The sequence below is a fragment of the Pteropus alecto genome, unplaced genomic scaffold (genome assembly GCF_000325575.1).
Source record: "Pteropus alecto unplaced genomic scaffold, ASM32557v1 scaffold109, whole genome shotgun sequence".
Classification (NCBI taxonomy): domain Eukaryota; kingdom Metazoa; phylum Chordata; class Mammalia; order Chiroptera; family Pteropodidae; genus Pteropus; species Pteropus alecto.
The window spans coordinates 10,603,204-10,621,602 of record NW_006494608.1 but is presented as its reverse complement, the minus strand read 5'-3'; the positions used below and the strand labels follow the sequence as shown (position 1 = coordinate 10,621,602).

General features: G+C 34.4%; 2 protein-coding genes across 6 annotated transcripts in view; one reads left to right on the top strand and one right to left on the bottom strand.

Moving 5' to 3' along the window:
• CCDC146 (coiled-coil domain containing 146) overlaps window positions 1-4,511 on the bottom strand; it is a 138,766-nt gene extending 134,255 nt beyond the window's left edge. The window contains exon 1 of the mRNA XM_015599493.2: window positions 4,246-4,511. The gene's annotated coding sequence lies outside the window, so the exon portion shown is untranslated. The remainder of the gene's footprint in view (window positions 1-4,245) is intronic.
• A 94-nt stretch (window positions 4,512-4,605) lies between these two features.
• The window catches only part of FAM185A (family with sequence similarity 185 member A), a 54,768-nt gene continuing 40,974 nt past the window's right edge, over window positions 4,606-18,399 (top strand). For 2 of the 5 annotated variants that reach the window (XM_015599480.2, XM_015599483.2), the window contains exons 1-4: window positions 4,607-5,318; window positions 7,933-8,042; window positions 11,932-12,024; window positions 16,536-16,674. In XM_015599480.2, the coding sequence (XP_015454966.1) occupies window positions 4,868-5,318; window positions 7,933-8,042; window positions 11,932-12,024; window positions 16,536-16,674 (793 nt within the window). In that variant the 5' untranslated portion in view covers window positions 4,607-4,867. Of the gene's footprint in view, window positions 5,319-7,932; window positions 8,043-11,931; window positions 12,025-16,535; window positions 16,675-18,399 lie in introns of all 5 variants that reach the window. The other 3 variants (XM_025041918.1, XM_006925396.3, XM_015599481.2) reach the window with 3 other exon arrangements.

Here is an 18,399-nt window from a genome sequence, read left to right as displayed (position 1 = left end):
CCTACCAAAAAGTAGAAGTCCAGAATCAGATGTCTTTACCAGTGAATTCTACCAAACATTCAAAGATGATTTAATACCTATTCTCCTCAAACTCTTCCAAAAAATCGAAGAGGAGGCAATACCACCCAACTCATTTTAGGAGGTCAATATTACTCTGATACCGAAACCTGGTAAAGATAACACAAAAAAAGAAAACTACAGACCAATATCTCTCATGAACACAGATGCAAAAATCCTAAATAAGAAACTAGCAAACCGAATACAGCCCAACATATTAAAAAGGTTATACACAAATCGAGTGGGCTTCATCCCAGGGGCACAGGGGTGGTTCAACATATGCAAATCGATTAATGTGATATACTACATAAACAAATTCAAAAATAAGAATCATATGATCGTATCAATCGATGTAGAAAAAGCCTTCGAAAAGATACAGCATCCATTTATGATAAAAACACTTAACAAAGTCGGTATAGAAGGAAAGTACCTTAACATAATAAAGGCTATCATGACAAACCCTCAGCCAACATTATACTTAATGGTGAAAAACTAAAAACCTTTCCCTAAGATCAGGAACAAGGCAAGGCTGTCCACTATCGCCACCGATATTCAATATAACATTGGAGGTCCTAGCAAGTGAAATCAGATAAGAGGAAGATATAAAAGGCATCCAAATAGGAAACGAAGAAGTAAAACTGTCACTATTTGCGGATGACATGATTGTCTATACAGAAAACCCTCTTTAGGGTTTTAGAAGAAGGAAACTGTCAAAGTGACAGTTTACTTCTTCTCCACAAGAACACTGCTAGAAGCAATAAGCAACAACAGTAAAGTCTCTGGATACAAAATCAATGTTCAAAAATCCATAGTGTTCCTATACTCTAACAAAGAAGTGTCAGAAAAAGAAGTGGAAAAAATAATTCCTTTTGCAATTGCAACAAAAAAGAATAAAATACGTAGGAATAAATTTAACGAAACACGTGAAGGACCTACATAATGAAAACTATAAGACTCTATAAAAAAATTGAAGTAGATACAAAGAAATGGAAAATATTTTGTGTTCTTGGATTGGAAGAAACAACATAGTTAAAATGACCATATTACCTAACTTTATACAGATTTAATGCAATCTCCATCAAAATCCCATCGTAATTTTTAAAGAAATAGAACAAAAAATCATCAGATGTGTACAGAAGCACAAAAGATCCTGAATTGCAAAAGCCATCCTGAGAAAAAAGAATGAGGCTGGAGGCATCACTCTCCCCGACTTCAAATTATACTACAAAGCGACAGTAATCAAAACAGTAGGTATTGGCAGGAAAACAGACACATGAACTAGTGGAACAGAATCGAGAGTCTAGAAGTAAACCCATATTTATATGGGCAAATAATTTTCAACAAAAAAGCCAAAAACATACAGTGGAAAAAGGAAAGCCTCTTCAATAAATGGTGCTGGGAAAATTGGAAGGCCACCTGCAATGAATGAAATTAGACTCTTGTCTATCACCACACACCAAAATTAACTCGAAATGGATTAAGGACCTGAAACAATAAAACACATAGAAGAAAACATAGGAATGAAACTCAAGGATCTTGGACTTAAAGAAGATTTTATGAATTTGACCTCAAAGGCAAGGGAAGTAAAAGCAAAAATAAATGAATAGGGCTACATCAAACTAAAAAGCTTCTGCTCAGCAAAAGAAATCATCAACAAGGTAAAGAGACAACCATCTGAATGGGAAAATATATTTGGAAGCAATGCCTCTGATAAGGGCTTAATATCCAAAATATCCAAAGAACTCATACGACTCAATAACAACAATAAAAAAAACAAATGATCTGATCAAAGATGGCCAATCACTAGTTACATGAAAAGGTGCTCAATATCACTATTAGGGAAATGCAAATCAAAAATATAAGAAGATATTATCTCACACCTGTTAGAATGGCTATAATCAACAGAACAAGTAATAACAAATGTTGGAGAGGATGTGTAGAAATAGAAACCCTCATATACTGCTGGTGGTTCTGCAATTTGGTACAGCGACTATTGAAAACAGTATGGAGGTTCCTCAAAAAACTAAGAATTGATCTACCATATATGATCCAGCAATCTCTCTACTGGGTATTTACCCCAAAGTCTTGAAAACCCATATCCGAAAAGATATATGCACACTGATGTTCAGCAGCACTATTCACAGTGGCCAGGACCTGGAAGCAACTGAAGTGCTCTACGATAAATGATTGGGTAAAGAAGCTGTGGTACATACATACAATGGAATATTCCTCAGCCATAAGAAGAGATGAAATACTGCCATTTGTGACAACATGGATGGAACTCAAGATAATCATGCTAAGCAAAATAAGCCAGACAAAACAATTGAAAATCACATGATATCACTTATATGTGGGATATAAACCTAAAAGCAACAAATGAGCAGAGCAAAGAAACAGAGACTCATGGATGAGGACCTGGATTAGTGGTTACCAGGGGCTACAGACCAGTGGTTACTGGTGGGGTGGGAGAGGAGGAGGGTGCTAGACAGAGTAAAGGGAGTCAAACATAGAGGGATAGGGAGAGGGTAAAGTGGGTAAAGGGGATCAAATATATGGTAGCTGAAAGAAACTGAACTTTGGGTGGTGAACACACAATAGAATATACAGATGTCAAATGATAATGTACACCTGAAAATTATATGATTGTATTAACCAATGTTACCCCAATAAACTTTATTAAAAAATATCAGTAACCTTTTCATATCTTATATCAATCTTAATTATCAATAATTTTCCCCAGTTTTAAACTCATATGATCAGAAAAGTAATTTCTTTAGTCAATTTAGTTTTATTCTTATGTTTACTTCAAAATAATAAAACAATTATTTTGCCACACAGACAATAAAGGTTCGGTTGCCAATTCTATTTACTTAGTTTGTTTCAGAAAAGGAAAAATTACCATAGAAACAAAATTATTTATTATAGAATCCTTTTAATCTAAAGATATTTGGAACATATGCAACAAATTTGAGTACATCCTCAATTTGCTTAAACCAATGTCTTTTTAAAATTCTTTTTCAAAATCATTCCTGTGGATTTTCACTAAAAAGACAGTTTGAAGATTCGTCTGAATAATTTTGACCAAATGAAACACAAAGCCAAGGACAGAACAAGCATTCAGTGGGAACCTGGTTAATCTAAAAGCTAGTACCTATTGTGAGCCTTCACTAGGAGGAATAAGGAGGGAGGAAGGAACAGGAGGACAGAAAGGAAAGAATAACTTAATAAAACAATGAATTTTTTAAAAGGTAATGGCTAGCAAAGAACTCTGACTTGGGACGGTAAGGACTTTAACCCATCTCTCTCACTATATCTCCCAGTTATTCTGCATTGCTCTTGGCCAAGGGCTTCAATTTTTTAAGGAATTCAGTTTCTGCATTTGCATTTTATTAAACATCATTGCACTGTCTTTTTAAAGAACTTAGGGAATAATTCGTAGGAGGAGGAAGTGGCACAGAAAAGGAGAAATAAGCAGGAAAGGAGGAACTAAATCTTTTTTTTTCTTTCATTTTTTAAATTGCCCACAGAATAATAAAAGTTAGAGTCATTTAGCATAATCCCTCTTCATCTTAAAGTTGAAGAAACAGGTCCAGGTTATGATACACATAAACCAGTGGCAGAGCAAGGAAAATAATCGGTCCTATGTTCTTTCCATTGCACTATGTTGACTACCTCCCTCCTTCCCTCCCTCTCCCTCTTGTATCTTATTTTATCTCTAAAACCGAGGATCATTTGTATTCAAAGAGATCAATGCTGCTGACAACACAAGTCCTGATCTCTCAGATTTTCTTTTCGTAACTTAGAGGCAATGTTATCCCTAAAATAAAAATACAGTACTTTACGTTGCAATTTCATAGCCTGTGTACGGCCTTCAGGTCCATTATCTCATTTGATCCTTACAAAAACCCTTTGAGGCAAGACAAGGAAGACGTTACTGACTTCATTTGTAGAGCAAGCAATTAAAACTCAGAAACATCCAATGACTGGCCCAAGATCACTTAGAATCAGGAGGAAGGACTCTAACGGTATTCCTATATTTGTTGTCAGAGAGTTCCCTCAAAAAGTACCAGTCTGGCTCCTTATCCTCTTCCCTACGGATTCTCCATCCCAGGGTACCCGGTTCTGGTTTAGTGAAGTTTGGACCTAACCACCCACTAACGGTACTCCTGGTTTGCATCTAGTTCTCACCTTTAAAATGCCGTTTCTTATCCCTTCGCTTGGTACTGATCCTTATTTAGGCTCCTTTTTTTCTCTAGATCTCACTTCACAGCTCTACCCTCTCCAAAAATGTCGCGTCCTCGGTATCCAAGGAAACTACGCAGTCTTGCCCACCTTGCCCCCTCCGCGCTTTCCATTGGCCAGTTGAATTCCTATGTAGATTTTCCTTTCCGTCCCTCCAATGGCTAATGGGTTTGAAGCAAAGGACGCGCTTTTTCCGAGTACAATCTAGCACTTACTACGCTTTCTACCATGCGCATTGCCTCCTGGGATATGTAGTTTCTGATCTGAGCGGCCTAGAACCCTTCGCCGTTTGTTCCCCTTTGGAACTACCTATCCCGTCGGTCTTTGCGACAGGGGAGGTGGTAGGCGAGAAGTCCGGGTCAGGGTGGAAACTTAAGAGCTTCGAAATTTCAACTTGTCGCTGAGTACTGTGGGGCTAAGGTTTCAATTGCGGGATATAGTGAGCCGTCTTCTTCTTACTTCAACTTACCCTCGCAAACGTCTCCCTTTTTACTTGAGCCGACGCAGTAACAAGTTGAGACTTGGCCTGTGGCTGAGATGATCTGAGGGAGCGCGAGAGGGGCACACCATGTTCGCTCCCCGTTGGGGCTGGGGGCTCGGCTCCCTCCAGCTCGGTCAGCTCCAAGTGTGGACCGCTGAAGCCGCGGGGCGTTGGGCTTGTCGGGCTTGCCAGACCCGGCTGTACGGTTCGGGTCCGGACGAGCGCTGGCCTGGGTCCGACCCCGAGGTCTCTGGGTTTGGCCCCGCAGGCCGGACTCTGAAGGAGTGGGCGCTGCTGGTGAGCCCGTTCGGTCGGCTGCGGGCGCGGCTCCCGTGCCACCTGTCCGTGAGGCCCCTGGACCCCCTTACCTACCCGGACGCCGACCGAGTGCTAGTTGCAGTGAGCGGAGTGGAGGGTGGGGCGCAGGACCCGGCCCGCCTGCAGGTGAAGTACGACGAGGCGCTGAAAGAGGTGGCCATCGTGTCTGACACCATTGATCCCCAGGCGACGGTGGAGGTGAACGCACCCCTGAAGTTTGGCAAGTGACAGTAAAACGGGTTTGGGTCCCAGGGCACACCCAGCGACCTTCTTAAATTAGGCCGACATGCACTTTTAATTGGTCCGTTTGGATCTGACTTCCTAACCTAATTTACAGTTTCCCGTTTCGGAAGCTGCCTTTTTTTCTGCCCTACTTTGAGTGTCCGAGTAGTAGTTACGAATTAGTTTCCCAATTGTAGAAATTATGAATCAATGGAAACATGATTTGGAATAATCTACGTGAAATAACATTTGTGGAGCACCTTATTTTCTCCTTTGGCACTTTGTTCCTATATCTGTCACTGCACCTTGTCAATAGCAAAGTGATTTATTTTTCAGGGTTGATGTTTTTTGATAATCCCTTAAATGATGCGGCAGTCCATACACATTTTCCCTTGTTCACAGTCTGGGGAATGTCTCAAAATAGCCCTGCCTATTGGGTGTTCCATTTCTAACCTGGACCAAATATTTGGTTTCAAATAGGTACCCAGCTTAACTGATGTCTCCATTCATTTTGGCCTAAGTAAATTTTCCATGAGTAGAAGGTTTTGAAGAAAAACACGTAGTAAGACTGCCTGGGAAACTTCCAATTGTTAATGTCTGCAGGATGTTTCCTAGGTAATTGGGCTGTGTGTTATTTCTCAAATGCAAGCCAGCACTTTTGTAGGAAAGTCTCCCCAGACTCCTCTCCTTCTTGATACTGAAGGCTATTGTTGGTGATAATAGCAGCTAACACTGCTAAGATAATCTTTTCTAATCCTTACAATTGCATTATAAAATAGATATTGTTATTGTCATTGTTTCATATAAGGAAATTGAGATACAGCAAGTGTCACTGAATATTTATTGTGAGCGAACAAACAGGAAAAAATCCATGCCTTCATGAAATTTACATTCTAGGAAGTAGATCAAGAAATATGCCTGTTCGCTTTCAAAGATAAACTGGTGGAACTGGGATTTGAACTGACTGGAATCTGCCTAACTACTATGCTTTATTGCTTCTCAACTTCTAACTAGTTTAGATGAAGAAGAAACCCTGACCTCAAAATGTAATAGTCTGGGTTAGGGAGGAAGATTTGCCAATATACTATTGTAGTACCAATAGACTGAGTATTAAAATAGAGATGCACAAAATTTTATGGCAGCACAGGTAAAAATGGAACTACCTGTGTTGGCGATCTCAAATCTCATTATTTGTTGATTCCACTTTTTAGAGCCAGAACCCCACTTCTAATTTACTGTTTCCTTGCGTCTGTTCCACGGGCCCCTCAAATCAACATAATTCAGTTTTATTCATACTTGTTCTTTCAGTTTGTCTATACCTATTTCAGTGGATGGGTGAGAGTAGGATTACTACCACTCAGTGTCTAGCCCTAATTTCTCTACCTATCTAGTGATGGTAGGGTATGTTTAGAATCTGTTTCCTTCTCTCCATGTCTATCAACCCTGCCTTAGATCAAGCCTTATGTTGAACACTACTTAACTGGATAAAAATTTTGCAGTTGCATTTGCATCCATGTAAGTATGGGGTAAAATGGTCTTTTTATATATTTTAGATTAATCCCAATCAAAATGTTGCTATTATTTTAAATCTTTATAGATTAGAGACTGTGATATATACAACTGTAAAAATTGATTTTTATGCCCTAACTATTGAATTTTTGATGTAATGCCCCAGTAGTTTGTGTTTGGGGCAACATAGTATTTACTTCTCTAGTCTAGTTTAAGAGAAATCAGTAGTTTGTGTTTGGGGCAACATAGTATTTATTTCTCTAGTCCAGTTTAAGGGAAATCATCACTACTTATTTCAATTAGGTATTAAATATCAGTTTTTAAAAATTTTTTACAGAGACACTTAAGGTTATGCCTTAAATTGACAGCCAAGAATGGTACCTGTGACTCCTTATTTTTCAGTTTTCTTCAGATAATACTGTTCTTAATCCACAATTTTGAAGTTTTAATAACGTTTAGTACTAGGTTTTTCAAAGTTGTTCCCATTTTTTATTACCGCAAATACCTTGTGATAGAGCTGCATTGTAATATCCTCATTTTTTAGATATGTAAGATTAGAGATAAGATTTAAAATACTAAGTCATGGTCAAAAATACTGATCTATGCTACTCCTGCAAAATGCTTTTAATTTGGGGGAGGTTTGAGAATGAATTTTAAATCTTCATGAGTTTAAAAGAGACTAGGCTGACTTATCCAGTTTTCTATAATGACTTACTAACTTGCTGTATTCTTACTCGTGTGTGTGTCTATGTGTTCTCAGTGGAAAAGAAGCTTCTCTAATCTTTTCCAAGAGTGCCTGTAAGATTTAGAGTTATTTACTGACCTTATCTACTTCCCTCCTATGTTACTTTGTCTCTTTAGATGATATAGGCCAACAGAAATAACTGCTTTATTTCTAAAAATTGGCAGAAAAGGACATTATGTTTGGTCCTGTTGCCATGGTGGAGACCCCTTACCTTTAAAGAGACTGCTGACAACTATACTGTCTCCAGGGTTCAGTAATATGGACATAACAGAGGAGCTGGATTTCTAGGGGGGTACTAAAATGCTTTGGAGCCCATTAGCCGTAGTACTAACTTGTTTTTTTCTTTTTTCATTTCTAGATTTGAATATCAAGTCATCAGGGTCTGGCTGTATAAAAGTCCAAAATATTGAATGTGATAATTGCAAAATTGAAACTGAGCATGGAACTAGCATCTTACAGTCTGTTAAGGTATAAGCATTTTTCTAATTTTGTTTTAATATTATTAAAAAAAAAAACCCTTAAACTATGAACTGCCATCTGAAATTAAAGCTGTTACTCGAGTATCATTTATTGAGAATACTGAGTATCATTTATTCATCACTCAGAAATTAGTTGCAAAAATTTTGCCTTGAAATCAGTTCTGTTTTGCAAGTATTGAGGTTGTAACAACTTTGAAGGATTTTTTTCTCATATTCCTTTTAGGTTTCATTTTGAAGTGTACAGTGAAACTAATAGTACATTTTAAGAATACTAAATCACATTTTTAATGTACCAGGTAGCTCATTACTTAAATATTAAGTAGGTATTTGTGCTAAACACCAAATGATTCATCTTGTTTTGCAATAACATTTTTATATTTAATTTTCTTAAAATTAAATGGGTCTCAGCTCAAAATGATGTCAAGTACATCTCTGATAGGTTCTAGCTTATCCTTACCACTGGTAATTTTTACACTTTTATATTCAAAACACAATACTTTTGTGAACTTTGATGGCAGGTAACTGTTGAAGAGAAGTCAGTCATCTTTACTTCATAATTGCAAAACGTTTTCATTTTCAGATTCATAAACTAATCAGGATGATTAATATATTTAAACTTTTTTACGTTATTTGTTTTGTTCTAATCACCTTTATTTGCACACCTGCCTTTAGCATCTGTCTACATGTGAACCATTTTAAATAAATTTAGTTACCCAAATATCATTAAAGATGAAAGAATACTGTAACATGTCCTTTTAGCACAATGAGATGGTTCAGGTCCTTGTTGTAAAAGGTTGTATAATGAAATCTTCATGTTGAATGACCAACTGGGTGAGAATACCATAGTTCTTTTTTCTTTAGAAATTGTTCACTCATTAATGCTCGAGTTTCAGAAAATTCATATAAAATATTGTCCTCTGAAGACTCAAAGTCTTAGATTTTCAATTTCACAATCAAAATTAGAAGCTAGTATTCTGCTGTCATTCATCTTTTGATTCATCTGATAATTCTGAAAGATCTTTTTGTCTTTCTGCCATTGTGGGTGTAAAGTGAAAATGGATTCTTAACTTTAGCACTATTGTCATTTGGCGCCGGATAATTTTATGTTGTCAGAGGCTGACCTGTGCATTGTAGGATGTTTAGCAGTATTTCTGGCCTCTACTGACTAATAACAAAACACTCCTCAGTAATGACAGTGAAAAATATCTCCACACATTGCCAGATGTCTTCTTGGGAATAAAATCACCATTAATGAGAACTACCATTCTAGGCAAGTCCGTCATTCTTCTGTTGTCTTATGATTTTTGTTCTTTTTAGTATAGTTGGGAATAATTGACTAATGATGAAATAACTCCTAGGATAATGTAATAGCTAAATGTTATAAGATATATGAAAAATAAGAACACAAAAATCCTGTAATGTAGTTTAGATTTACAAAAGAGTTCAGTGGACTGATAAGGTAATTTTAAAATAAAATAAGTTTTATTGTTTTTTCAAAATAAGTGAATTTTATATTTGTACTTTAGAAGACCCATAAGAAAGAATAAAAGTCATAACTATCTGTCCTTACAAATTGAATAGCTAAAAAAGAAATTCAGGAACTAAAATTGAGTCCAGTGGATCCTACTGGTATATATCAAGGGTTAAGAGATTTATTCTTGAGATCTTAAAATTTAACTGACTTAAATTCACAAATGGAAACACTTGGTAAAATATCTGGTTTAAGTTTTAAATATGGTATAGTATCATTATCTTGAATCAGTCATTACCTATTAATACAAGTTTCTCTTCCACTCATTTTAAGGACTTGAAATATAATCTATGTAATAAAATGTTTATAGCAATAATAATAGCTACTGTTTACTAAGCTCTTATTATGTACAGAAAGCCTTCATTTAATCCTTGAATTATCTCCTTTTATCATGGAAGAAACTGTGAGGCACCGAGGTTGAGGAACTCATTTAGGTTCATATAGCTAATAAATTGAACTGAGATTTGAACCTGGGTCTTTCTGATTTTCAAGCTCATGTTCTTTCCACCTTTCTTTATTATCCAAGCAAAACATATGGCAGTACTACATTTATTCAGCACTCTTAGGGAATAACTAAGTAAATTTTTTAGGCAACAGACCCTTAACTCATTGAATGCCATACATTTGCATTTTTTAGTGCAGCATAATAGTTTATATTATATTATATTAAATAGTTAATGATTTAAACATTTATTTTAACTATTTTTTTTACATATTTTTTAAAATTTTGTAATCTACTTCACATTTTTTGGAATTAGATGAGCTTTAAATTATAACAATAGCTCTTAGCATTTTTGAGCCTTAGACCTCTTTGAAAACCTGATGACTGTCCCCTTAGAAAAAAAATGCACATGTATATGAAATTTTGCTTACAATTTCATAAGTTTCATAGACTGTAGAAATTTATGTAGGCTTGGTTAAGAACTCTTGATACAGAATACCTTGTTTTGGAGATGCTCTTTTCTGCAGTTCATCAATTACTTGTCTGCTTGACAAAGACTATTATATACAATTTGATTTCAAACTTATGTCTCTGTAGACATGAAGTAGTCTACCATGCTGTAATACATGGTAATATTGGTGAGTTTGCTTTTGTATTTTTTTTCCTCTGCTATTTACCTATTATTTTTTTCTTTATAATTAGGCAGAACTGAAGACATATGTAAATGGTTAAAGTAAAGTAATATATTCTAAATAATAGACCAAACATATAATGGTTCATGTACACCTATAGTTTATTTCTCACTTGTGAGTGGCTCTTTTCTATTCAGTGATTCTAGGTTCCTTTCATCTTCTGGCTCTAACATCTCATAGAGCCTTATTGTAATCTGCACTCATTTGGTGAAAGAGGCAGAGCACAGAGAAGGCTCACCGACTCTTCTAAAAGCACCAGCCTGGAAACATAACACCTAAAGAGTAAGGGAAGCTGGAAAATATCATCTCTTCATGGGGCCAGCTATACTATTACTTTGGGGGAAAAGTGGATTTTTGTGGGCCTATAGTAGTTTCTGCCACAGTTGCCAAGGGTGAAATCAAGTCTTAGTCTCTCTCTTCTTCTTCTCTGTCTCTCTCCCTGTCACAGACACTTTTTTTTGTTGTTGTTGTTCTGGCAGAGGAGGCTAACTATGATGGCTGTTTTATTTGTGCTTAGAGGAATTTTCACTTAGTTCCAGTTTCTGGGGTTTGTTGTGCTAGAAAATTGTCAGGGGACTGTTACCCTGTGACTGTATCCTTCTTTAGATGGTTCCAGCCATAAGAGTGTGGGTTTTGAAATTATATAGAACTCGATTCTGTTAGGTCAGATTTTTGTTGTTTTCTAACTGTGTCACCTCATAGGGTTATCTTTTCTGGTTCTCAGATTTCTTCTTTATAATGGAGAAAATATAATACTCTTTTCTCTGAGTTGTGAGGATTAAAAAATAGTTCATGTAAAGTAGTGAACATTGTATTTGAAAATGCCAAATAAATGATAAATATTACTGGTATTAATGATGAACAGTAACAGTGATTATTGTTATCCTTATCACCATTTATGTTTAGTTAGCTAGTTACAGTGATCTTTGATTCCTAAGTTCTTTTTCAGTGAAACTGCTGGAACTCCCAAGTAGCTCTTTTTCCTTTTGAGTTCAGATGGCTTATTTAATCCCTTTAACAGCAGTTGACATTCTTTTCTAGTTGATGTTATTATTTTAAACAGTGCAAGTTTATTTAATTCCTGGTTCTTCTTTTGTTATTATTATTTTCCTTTTTTTAATTCTTTAAAAAGTATAAAATGTTAGAAATTTTTTATTAGTATAAGTCAAATTTATTCTCTTTTTTTCTATGTGTTTTTGTATTTGTCTTTCAGAGTCAAAAATTACATGTTCAAACAAGAGGAGGCAAAGTGATCTGTCTGGGAACAGTTTATGGAAATATAGATATTTGTGCATCAGATAAAAGTGTAAGATCGAAACTTTCTAATTTTAGTAGTTGCAATTTTGCATCAAGTTGGCTTATACACTGGGTGGTCTTACAAAATTTGTAGGACAGCAGTCCTTTAAAACACAGGTCATTACTAAATTCAGATTTCAAATTGTGGTGATTAAATATACAATTGAAATTTTAGTTTGTGATTTAATACTTTCGACAGTTATTTAGTTCCTTATTTGGAATTAGTAACATGTTTAAATACTTAATATTCTAGTTCTAAAGAGATTTTTGTTTTTATGATCATTGATTAAAATTGATCTTTAAGTAACACCACCATAATTGGGATTAAATTTTTCTTATATGCTAGGTTTGAGTATTTTTCCAAGACCTATTTACTTTTCGTTCAGACAATTGAAAGATGAGTTTCAAAACTCAACTTTTTAGTATTTTCCATAAGATGGCACCATAGATAGCATTACTGTTTTCCAAAAGCTTTGATTACCCATAGGGATTTTGGTTGTTATAAGATAGTTTTGTGTTTTTTAATCAATTTTTGTTGCTTCTTGTGATTTAGCATAGTATTAAGAGTAAAGGTATAATTTTAAAGTGTAAATTGTCACATTTTTTTAACATGATCGATAATATTTTAAATCTTTGAGAAAGCTCTAAGTCATTTGTACAATTTGCAGAATCTTTTGTTATAAATTTGTTAAATTTCATACTCAGCTTAATTCTCAGGTAATTGATAGGGAGGAGTTATGAGTATATCTTATAGAATATTGTTGGCATAATTAAACAATGTAGATTATAACACCAATTGTTTCTACTGTCGTCACTTTTATTTTCTACCATCAACCTGTAGGAGACTATTTAAACACACACGTTAAAATTTATCCTTTAAATTAAACTAGGAAAGTATTAAAAGACCCTGCCTTGCCTTATGTGGCAGCTCTTTTGAGATGACGTTTAGTTTTACCTCTCAGATCGCTGTGGTCTTGGAGGTGCAAAGGGAAATTGGACAACTTCGCAGCTCCTTCTGTCCTTTAAATTAGCGGTCCCCAACCTTTTTTGCACCAGGAACTGATGCTCCTATGAGAATTTAATGCCTGATGATTTGAGGTGGAGCTGAAGCGGCGATGCTAGTGCTGGGGTGCTGCTGCAAATACAGATGAAGCTTCCCTCCCTGGCCTGCCACTTACTTCCTGCTGTGCAGCCTGGTTCCCTGGTACCGGTTCGTGGCCTCGGGATTGGGGACCCCTGCTTTAAATGACAGCTTGTGGTATTTGATATGATCTAAGTTACCAGAATATTGACCTTCAAATATAAGTATCAAAGAAGAATTTAAATCATCTCTTAATTATTTGCTATTTTGAATATTTTAGCCACTGTTTCCAATCACTATTTATTTGTTCCAGCTTTCATGGTTTATTGAATATTCATTTATTCGCACTTTCTGCTATACTATTTTGTTTCTTGCCTGAGTTTTGTCTTGTACTAAAGAATCAGTCTAGATATATCTATTTATATTGTACATAGTGTTAATTTTTAAAGCATATTTCTAATTTTGTTTTTTGTATAAAATAAATACATATGAAGTATTAACTTTTAATATACAAAGTTCATAGAAATGTGCTTTGCATATTTGAGAAGCAGCATGGTGAATTGGTTAAGAGCACAGAACTGAGAACCAAACTACCTGGGTTTGAATCCTGGCTTAGCTATTTTAAGCTCTTTAACTTCAGACAAGTTATTTAATTTCTATGTGTCTTCCTTTTCTGGTAAATGGAATAATAGTAATGTACTTAACTCAGAGGGTGGTTATGAGGATCGAATGCGTTAATAGAGACAAATTACTTAAAACAATGTCTGACACATAGCTAACTCTAATATAGTGTTTATTATAATGATGATACAGGTAAATAAAACACAGATAACAAAGATAATTTGACCAATCCTAGTTCTAATAGTTTACTGAGATTTTGTTTCATTATTCATGAAACAGGAATGATATTATTTGTTTTTCCTCCTTAACAAGATTGTGAGGATCGAATGAGCACTATAAACACTTAACAGCATTCTTTACATGTTATTTTATATGCAGTGGCTGTTTTAAATTGTATCATTAATTTCAGTATCCTATTTGGTAAAGAGATGATAGAAATCCAGTTCATCTGATTGGTGGATAAATCTTTCTTAGTTTGGGCTACAAAGCCACAGTGCTTCCTTAAAACTTAGTTTTCATTATGTGTAATGTTGATTTATAATAACCAAATTTATGAAAAGTTTTTCTTCTCATGTAGAAGAAAATTTATAGCAAAGAAAATTTATATCCCTGTCAGGAAGGTATTGATTTTTGGATCTACTTTTTTTTCTTTTCTTTAAATAGCTATTTCTGTTAATAAGCAAGCTATACAGTTCAATCCAAAGAGTCTATTTATGGCTATTTGTTCCATTAGCATTAATAACTAGATCAGAGCCTCAATATTTTGCTGTAAACTGTGGTATCCTAAGTTTAATTGTTCCAGTTAGTATCTGTTACAATGTATTTTATGTGGCTCAGTGAATGTTGAATTTCTTTGAAATTAATTTTATGGAATAATTGGTTAAAATAGCTATATTGTTGTGGTGAGGGAGGTGTACTTTCACTTGCTTTCATTTGCTTTGGTAGGGCAGTAGAGAATGTTTTTCTAGCTTCCTAAAAAGTAAAATATTTAGTGTTTAACGAACAAAGTAAATCGTTGACATTTTCCAGATATTCAGGAGTTTGTTAAAGGCTTTATTTGGTTGTGGGGAGAGTTTAGTTAAAAGTGCTCCTTTGCCAAATCAATTATGTTTCAAGTATTCTTTCGATATTTACCTTTTGGTTTTCCCTAAAACAGCTTCACTATCTATAAAAAGCTAGAGTATTCCTACTTATTGTCTACTTTATGGAAACTTGAAGAATTTGAAAATGTGTATAAGATAACTTTTCATAAAGAAACTTTTATAGGTAAAGGGTAAATTTTTCAGGAATTTTATACCTTTACTGTAATACTGAAGAATGCAAAATATTTGTATTCATACAAATTTGAATGTAGGTAAAATATCTTTGACAGAATTACTGAAACTAGATTTAAAGTAACAATTCCTTTGAGTTCATAATTAGCTTAAAAGAAACTGTAGCAAATAAGAAGCAGTTGGGTTCATGTTATACATTTAATACAAGTCCACTGAAAAAGAGTTATGTTCTTTATATTCAGAGGGCAAAGTAATTCTAATTTGCTTCCCATAAGAACTTCAAGGTACTTTTCTTTCTCTTTTCATATTTTTATTTGTCTTCTAACATTTTAGTATTCTTGGAACTCAATTCTTATTAAAAATATTTTGAGCTCTTAACAGTTTTTGAAGGACATATTAGGAGTATATTACACTGATGTCCACGTGTTCAAAAACAATGATGTTCTTTCTTTAAGAACCATGGCAAATATTTCTGGTGATTCAGTTTTATGTCAGTTTTATATTAACATTCGCTATATAAACATTTGCTTAAAATACTGTAAAGACGATTTGGAATCCTAAATTAGATATCTTCATTTTACATTGTGCTCAGTGTTTGAGACATAAGTACATACTAAATTTTGTTAGGGAAACAAGGATAAATACAAAATTTCTTCTATTTTTTTGAGTGGAAAGCTACTGTCTTATTGGGTGTAAAGTGGAAAAATTCTAGAAATAATAGTGTATTCACTACATTAAAAGATGAAAGGAGAAAAATCATGTGATAATCTAATAAAATCAGATAAAGTCTGTGTTAAAATTCAAAACCCATTCATAATTTAAACGGCGGCAACAACAACAAAATGGGTTTGAAGTAAAAGGGAACTTCTTTAATCTGATAAAAGGTATCTATAGCAAACATCATACTCAATAATAGTGATTTAAGCCTATCCTCTGAGAACAGGAATAAGATAAAGATGCTTGCTATCTATCCCATGGCTTCTCTTCATTGTTGAATTGGAGGCCTGAGCCAGATAGGGAGGAAAGAGCAAGAAAAACAGTATTAATATAAGGATGGGAAAGGAAGAAATGAAACTATCACTTGTAGACAACATAATTATATACATAGAAAAAAAATTTAAATTTGGGTAAATTATTGGAATTAGTGAGTTTAGTGAAGTTGTTGGATTTAAGGTCAAATATAAAAACAGTTAACATAAAATGAAGTGAAAAAATACATCTTTTATAATGGCACTTAGAAAATATCAAATAGGAATGAATTTAAGAAAAGATAAAGGTGAACTCTACACAGAAAATATAAAATATAATTAAGAGAAATTAAAGAAGATCTAAATAAATGAAGGAACATAATGGGTCTATTCTACATTCTACAGAGAATACACTGTTGCTTACAATTTTGTAATAGAGTTAGAGGGTCAAAGTCAAAGTGATCGAGTACTAGGCAGTAACTTTTAATGTAGTTGCCTATGAATTTTGTAGGTGTCATTTTGGCTTTTTACCAGTCTTTGTTTTATAATGAACTGATTTGAGTCTTTCTCTTACTAGACTGTGACCGTAGATAAACTGCAGGGAAGTTCTGTTAATATATCTACTGAAGATGGTTTGCTGAAAGCCAAGTATCTTTATACGGAATCATCATTTCTATCTTCTGCTGCTGGGGATATTACATTAGGAAGTGTTCATGGTAAGATGACAAAGGCCTAATACATCTCAAACTTTTCACATATCAATTTTAAGAGATGACTCTATTTCTCTGTAATTGAAGGATCTGCCATTAGAAAGCTGTCCCTCTATATAATTAATTGGACTAACCTTTTTTAAAAAAAAAAACATAAAATAAAATGACCCAGAAGTTATTTAATTTTAATTTTATTTTGGAAAGAAATTGGATATTAGGCTGTTAGACACGCAGATAATAATAATTATGATTTTTAATACATTTCATTACAGAAGGAAACAAACAACAAGGAAATATGAGCAGGAGACATTCAGAGGAAAAACAATGAAATAAAAACAGTATTAAAAATAAAGATGCATTTTAAATAGTTACCATTATGTTATGAAAGCTAAATATTAAATAAATTAATGAAATGTTTATGTGAGATCTAATTATAGTAACTCAGTGAACTAAAATGGTTTATGTATATTAGTACTGGTACCAGGTCTCTCAATACTCTGCTATTTTCAGTTTTCTTTGATTAAATATTATCTTTTGACTTTCAAAACATGTTTCTAGAGACAAGTAACATTAACTCGTATTATTGAAAGAAAAGAAGAGAGCATGATGGTAAAGTAACATGGAAAAGGGCATTCAGTGTCACTCAGCATGCTTCTTAAATTTTCACAAAGCAGTTGATTCAAGTCTTGATACGTTTTCTGAAATATATACAGATAGAATTAAGGGTCATGTATCCCAACAAGAAGTACAGTATATACACATCTGCTAAACGCCTTTTGGATCGTTTTCCAGGAAGTATAGACTGAAACTTTTCCCATCTATAAGACCACTCATTTAAATTCTATAGAAAGATGAATATTCGGATCTATATAATTTGACAAAGCCTCAAGATTTCAGATTTCAGTAATGAGCATGAATTATTAGGTGATATTAGAAAGCAGAGTTACTGCTAGCTGTGCTGTGTAACCAATTGGCAAGTAGTCTTATAGTGTTAAAAATCTTAAGAAATGAGTACTTATATTCTTTTTTTTTTATTAACTTAATTGGGGTAACATTGGTTAATACAATTATGTAATTTTCAGGTGTACATTATAATTTGACATCTATATGTTCTATTGTGTGATTACCATCCAAAGTCCAGTTTCCTTCAGCTACCATATATTCGATCCCCTTTAATTCGTCTACCTCTCTCCTCCTCCCTCACCCTCTACCCTCTGGTAACCACTAGTCCATTGTACATGTCCCTGAGTCTCTTTGTCCTGTTCATTTGTTGCTTTTAGGTTTATATCCCACATATAAGTGATATCATGTGATTTTCAACTTTTTCTCTCTGGCTTATTTCGCTTAGCATGATTATCTCGAGGTCCATCTATGTTGTCGCAAATGGCCGTATTTCATTTCTTCTTATGGCTGAGTAACATTCCATTGTATATATGTCCCACAGTTTCTTTAGCTAATCATCTATTGTAAGACACTTCAATTGCTTCCATGTCCTGGCCACTGTGAATAATGTTGCTATGAACATCAGGGTGCAAATATCTTTTCGGATATGGGTTTTCAAGTCTTTGGGGTAAATACCCAGTAGAGGGATTGCTGGATCATACGTTAAACCTCTTTTTGAATGGATGTGAGAGTGCCTCTGAGAAATGCACTTAGGAGCAGTGGTATTGTGTTCAACGGATTGCAAGTCTTCAACTTTAAATATTGCCGAAGTGGTTGTACCATTTAAAA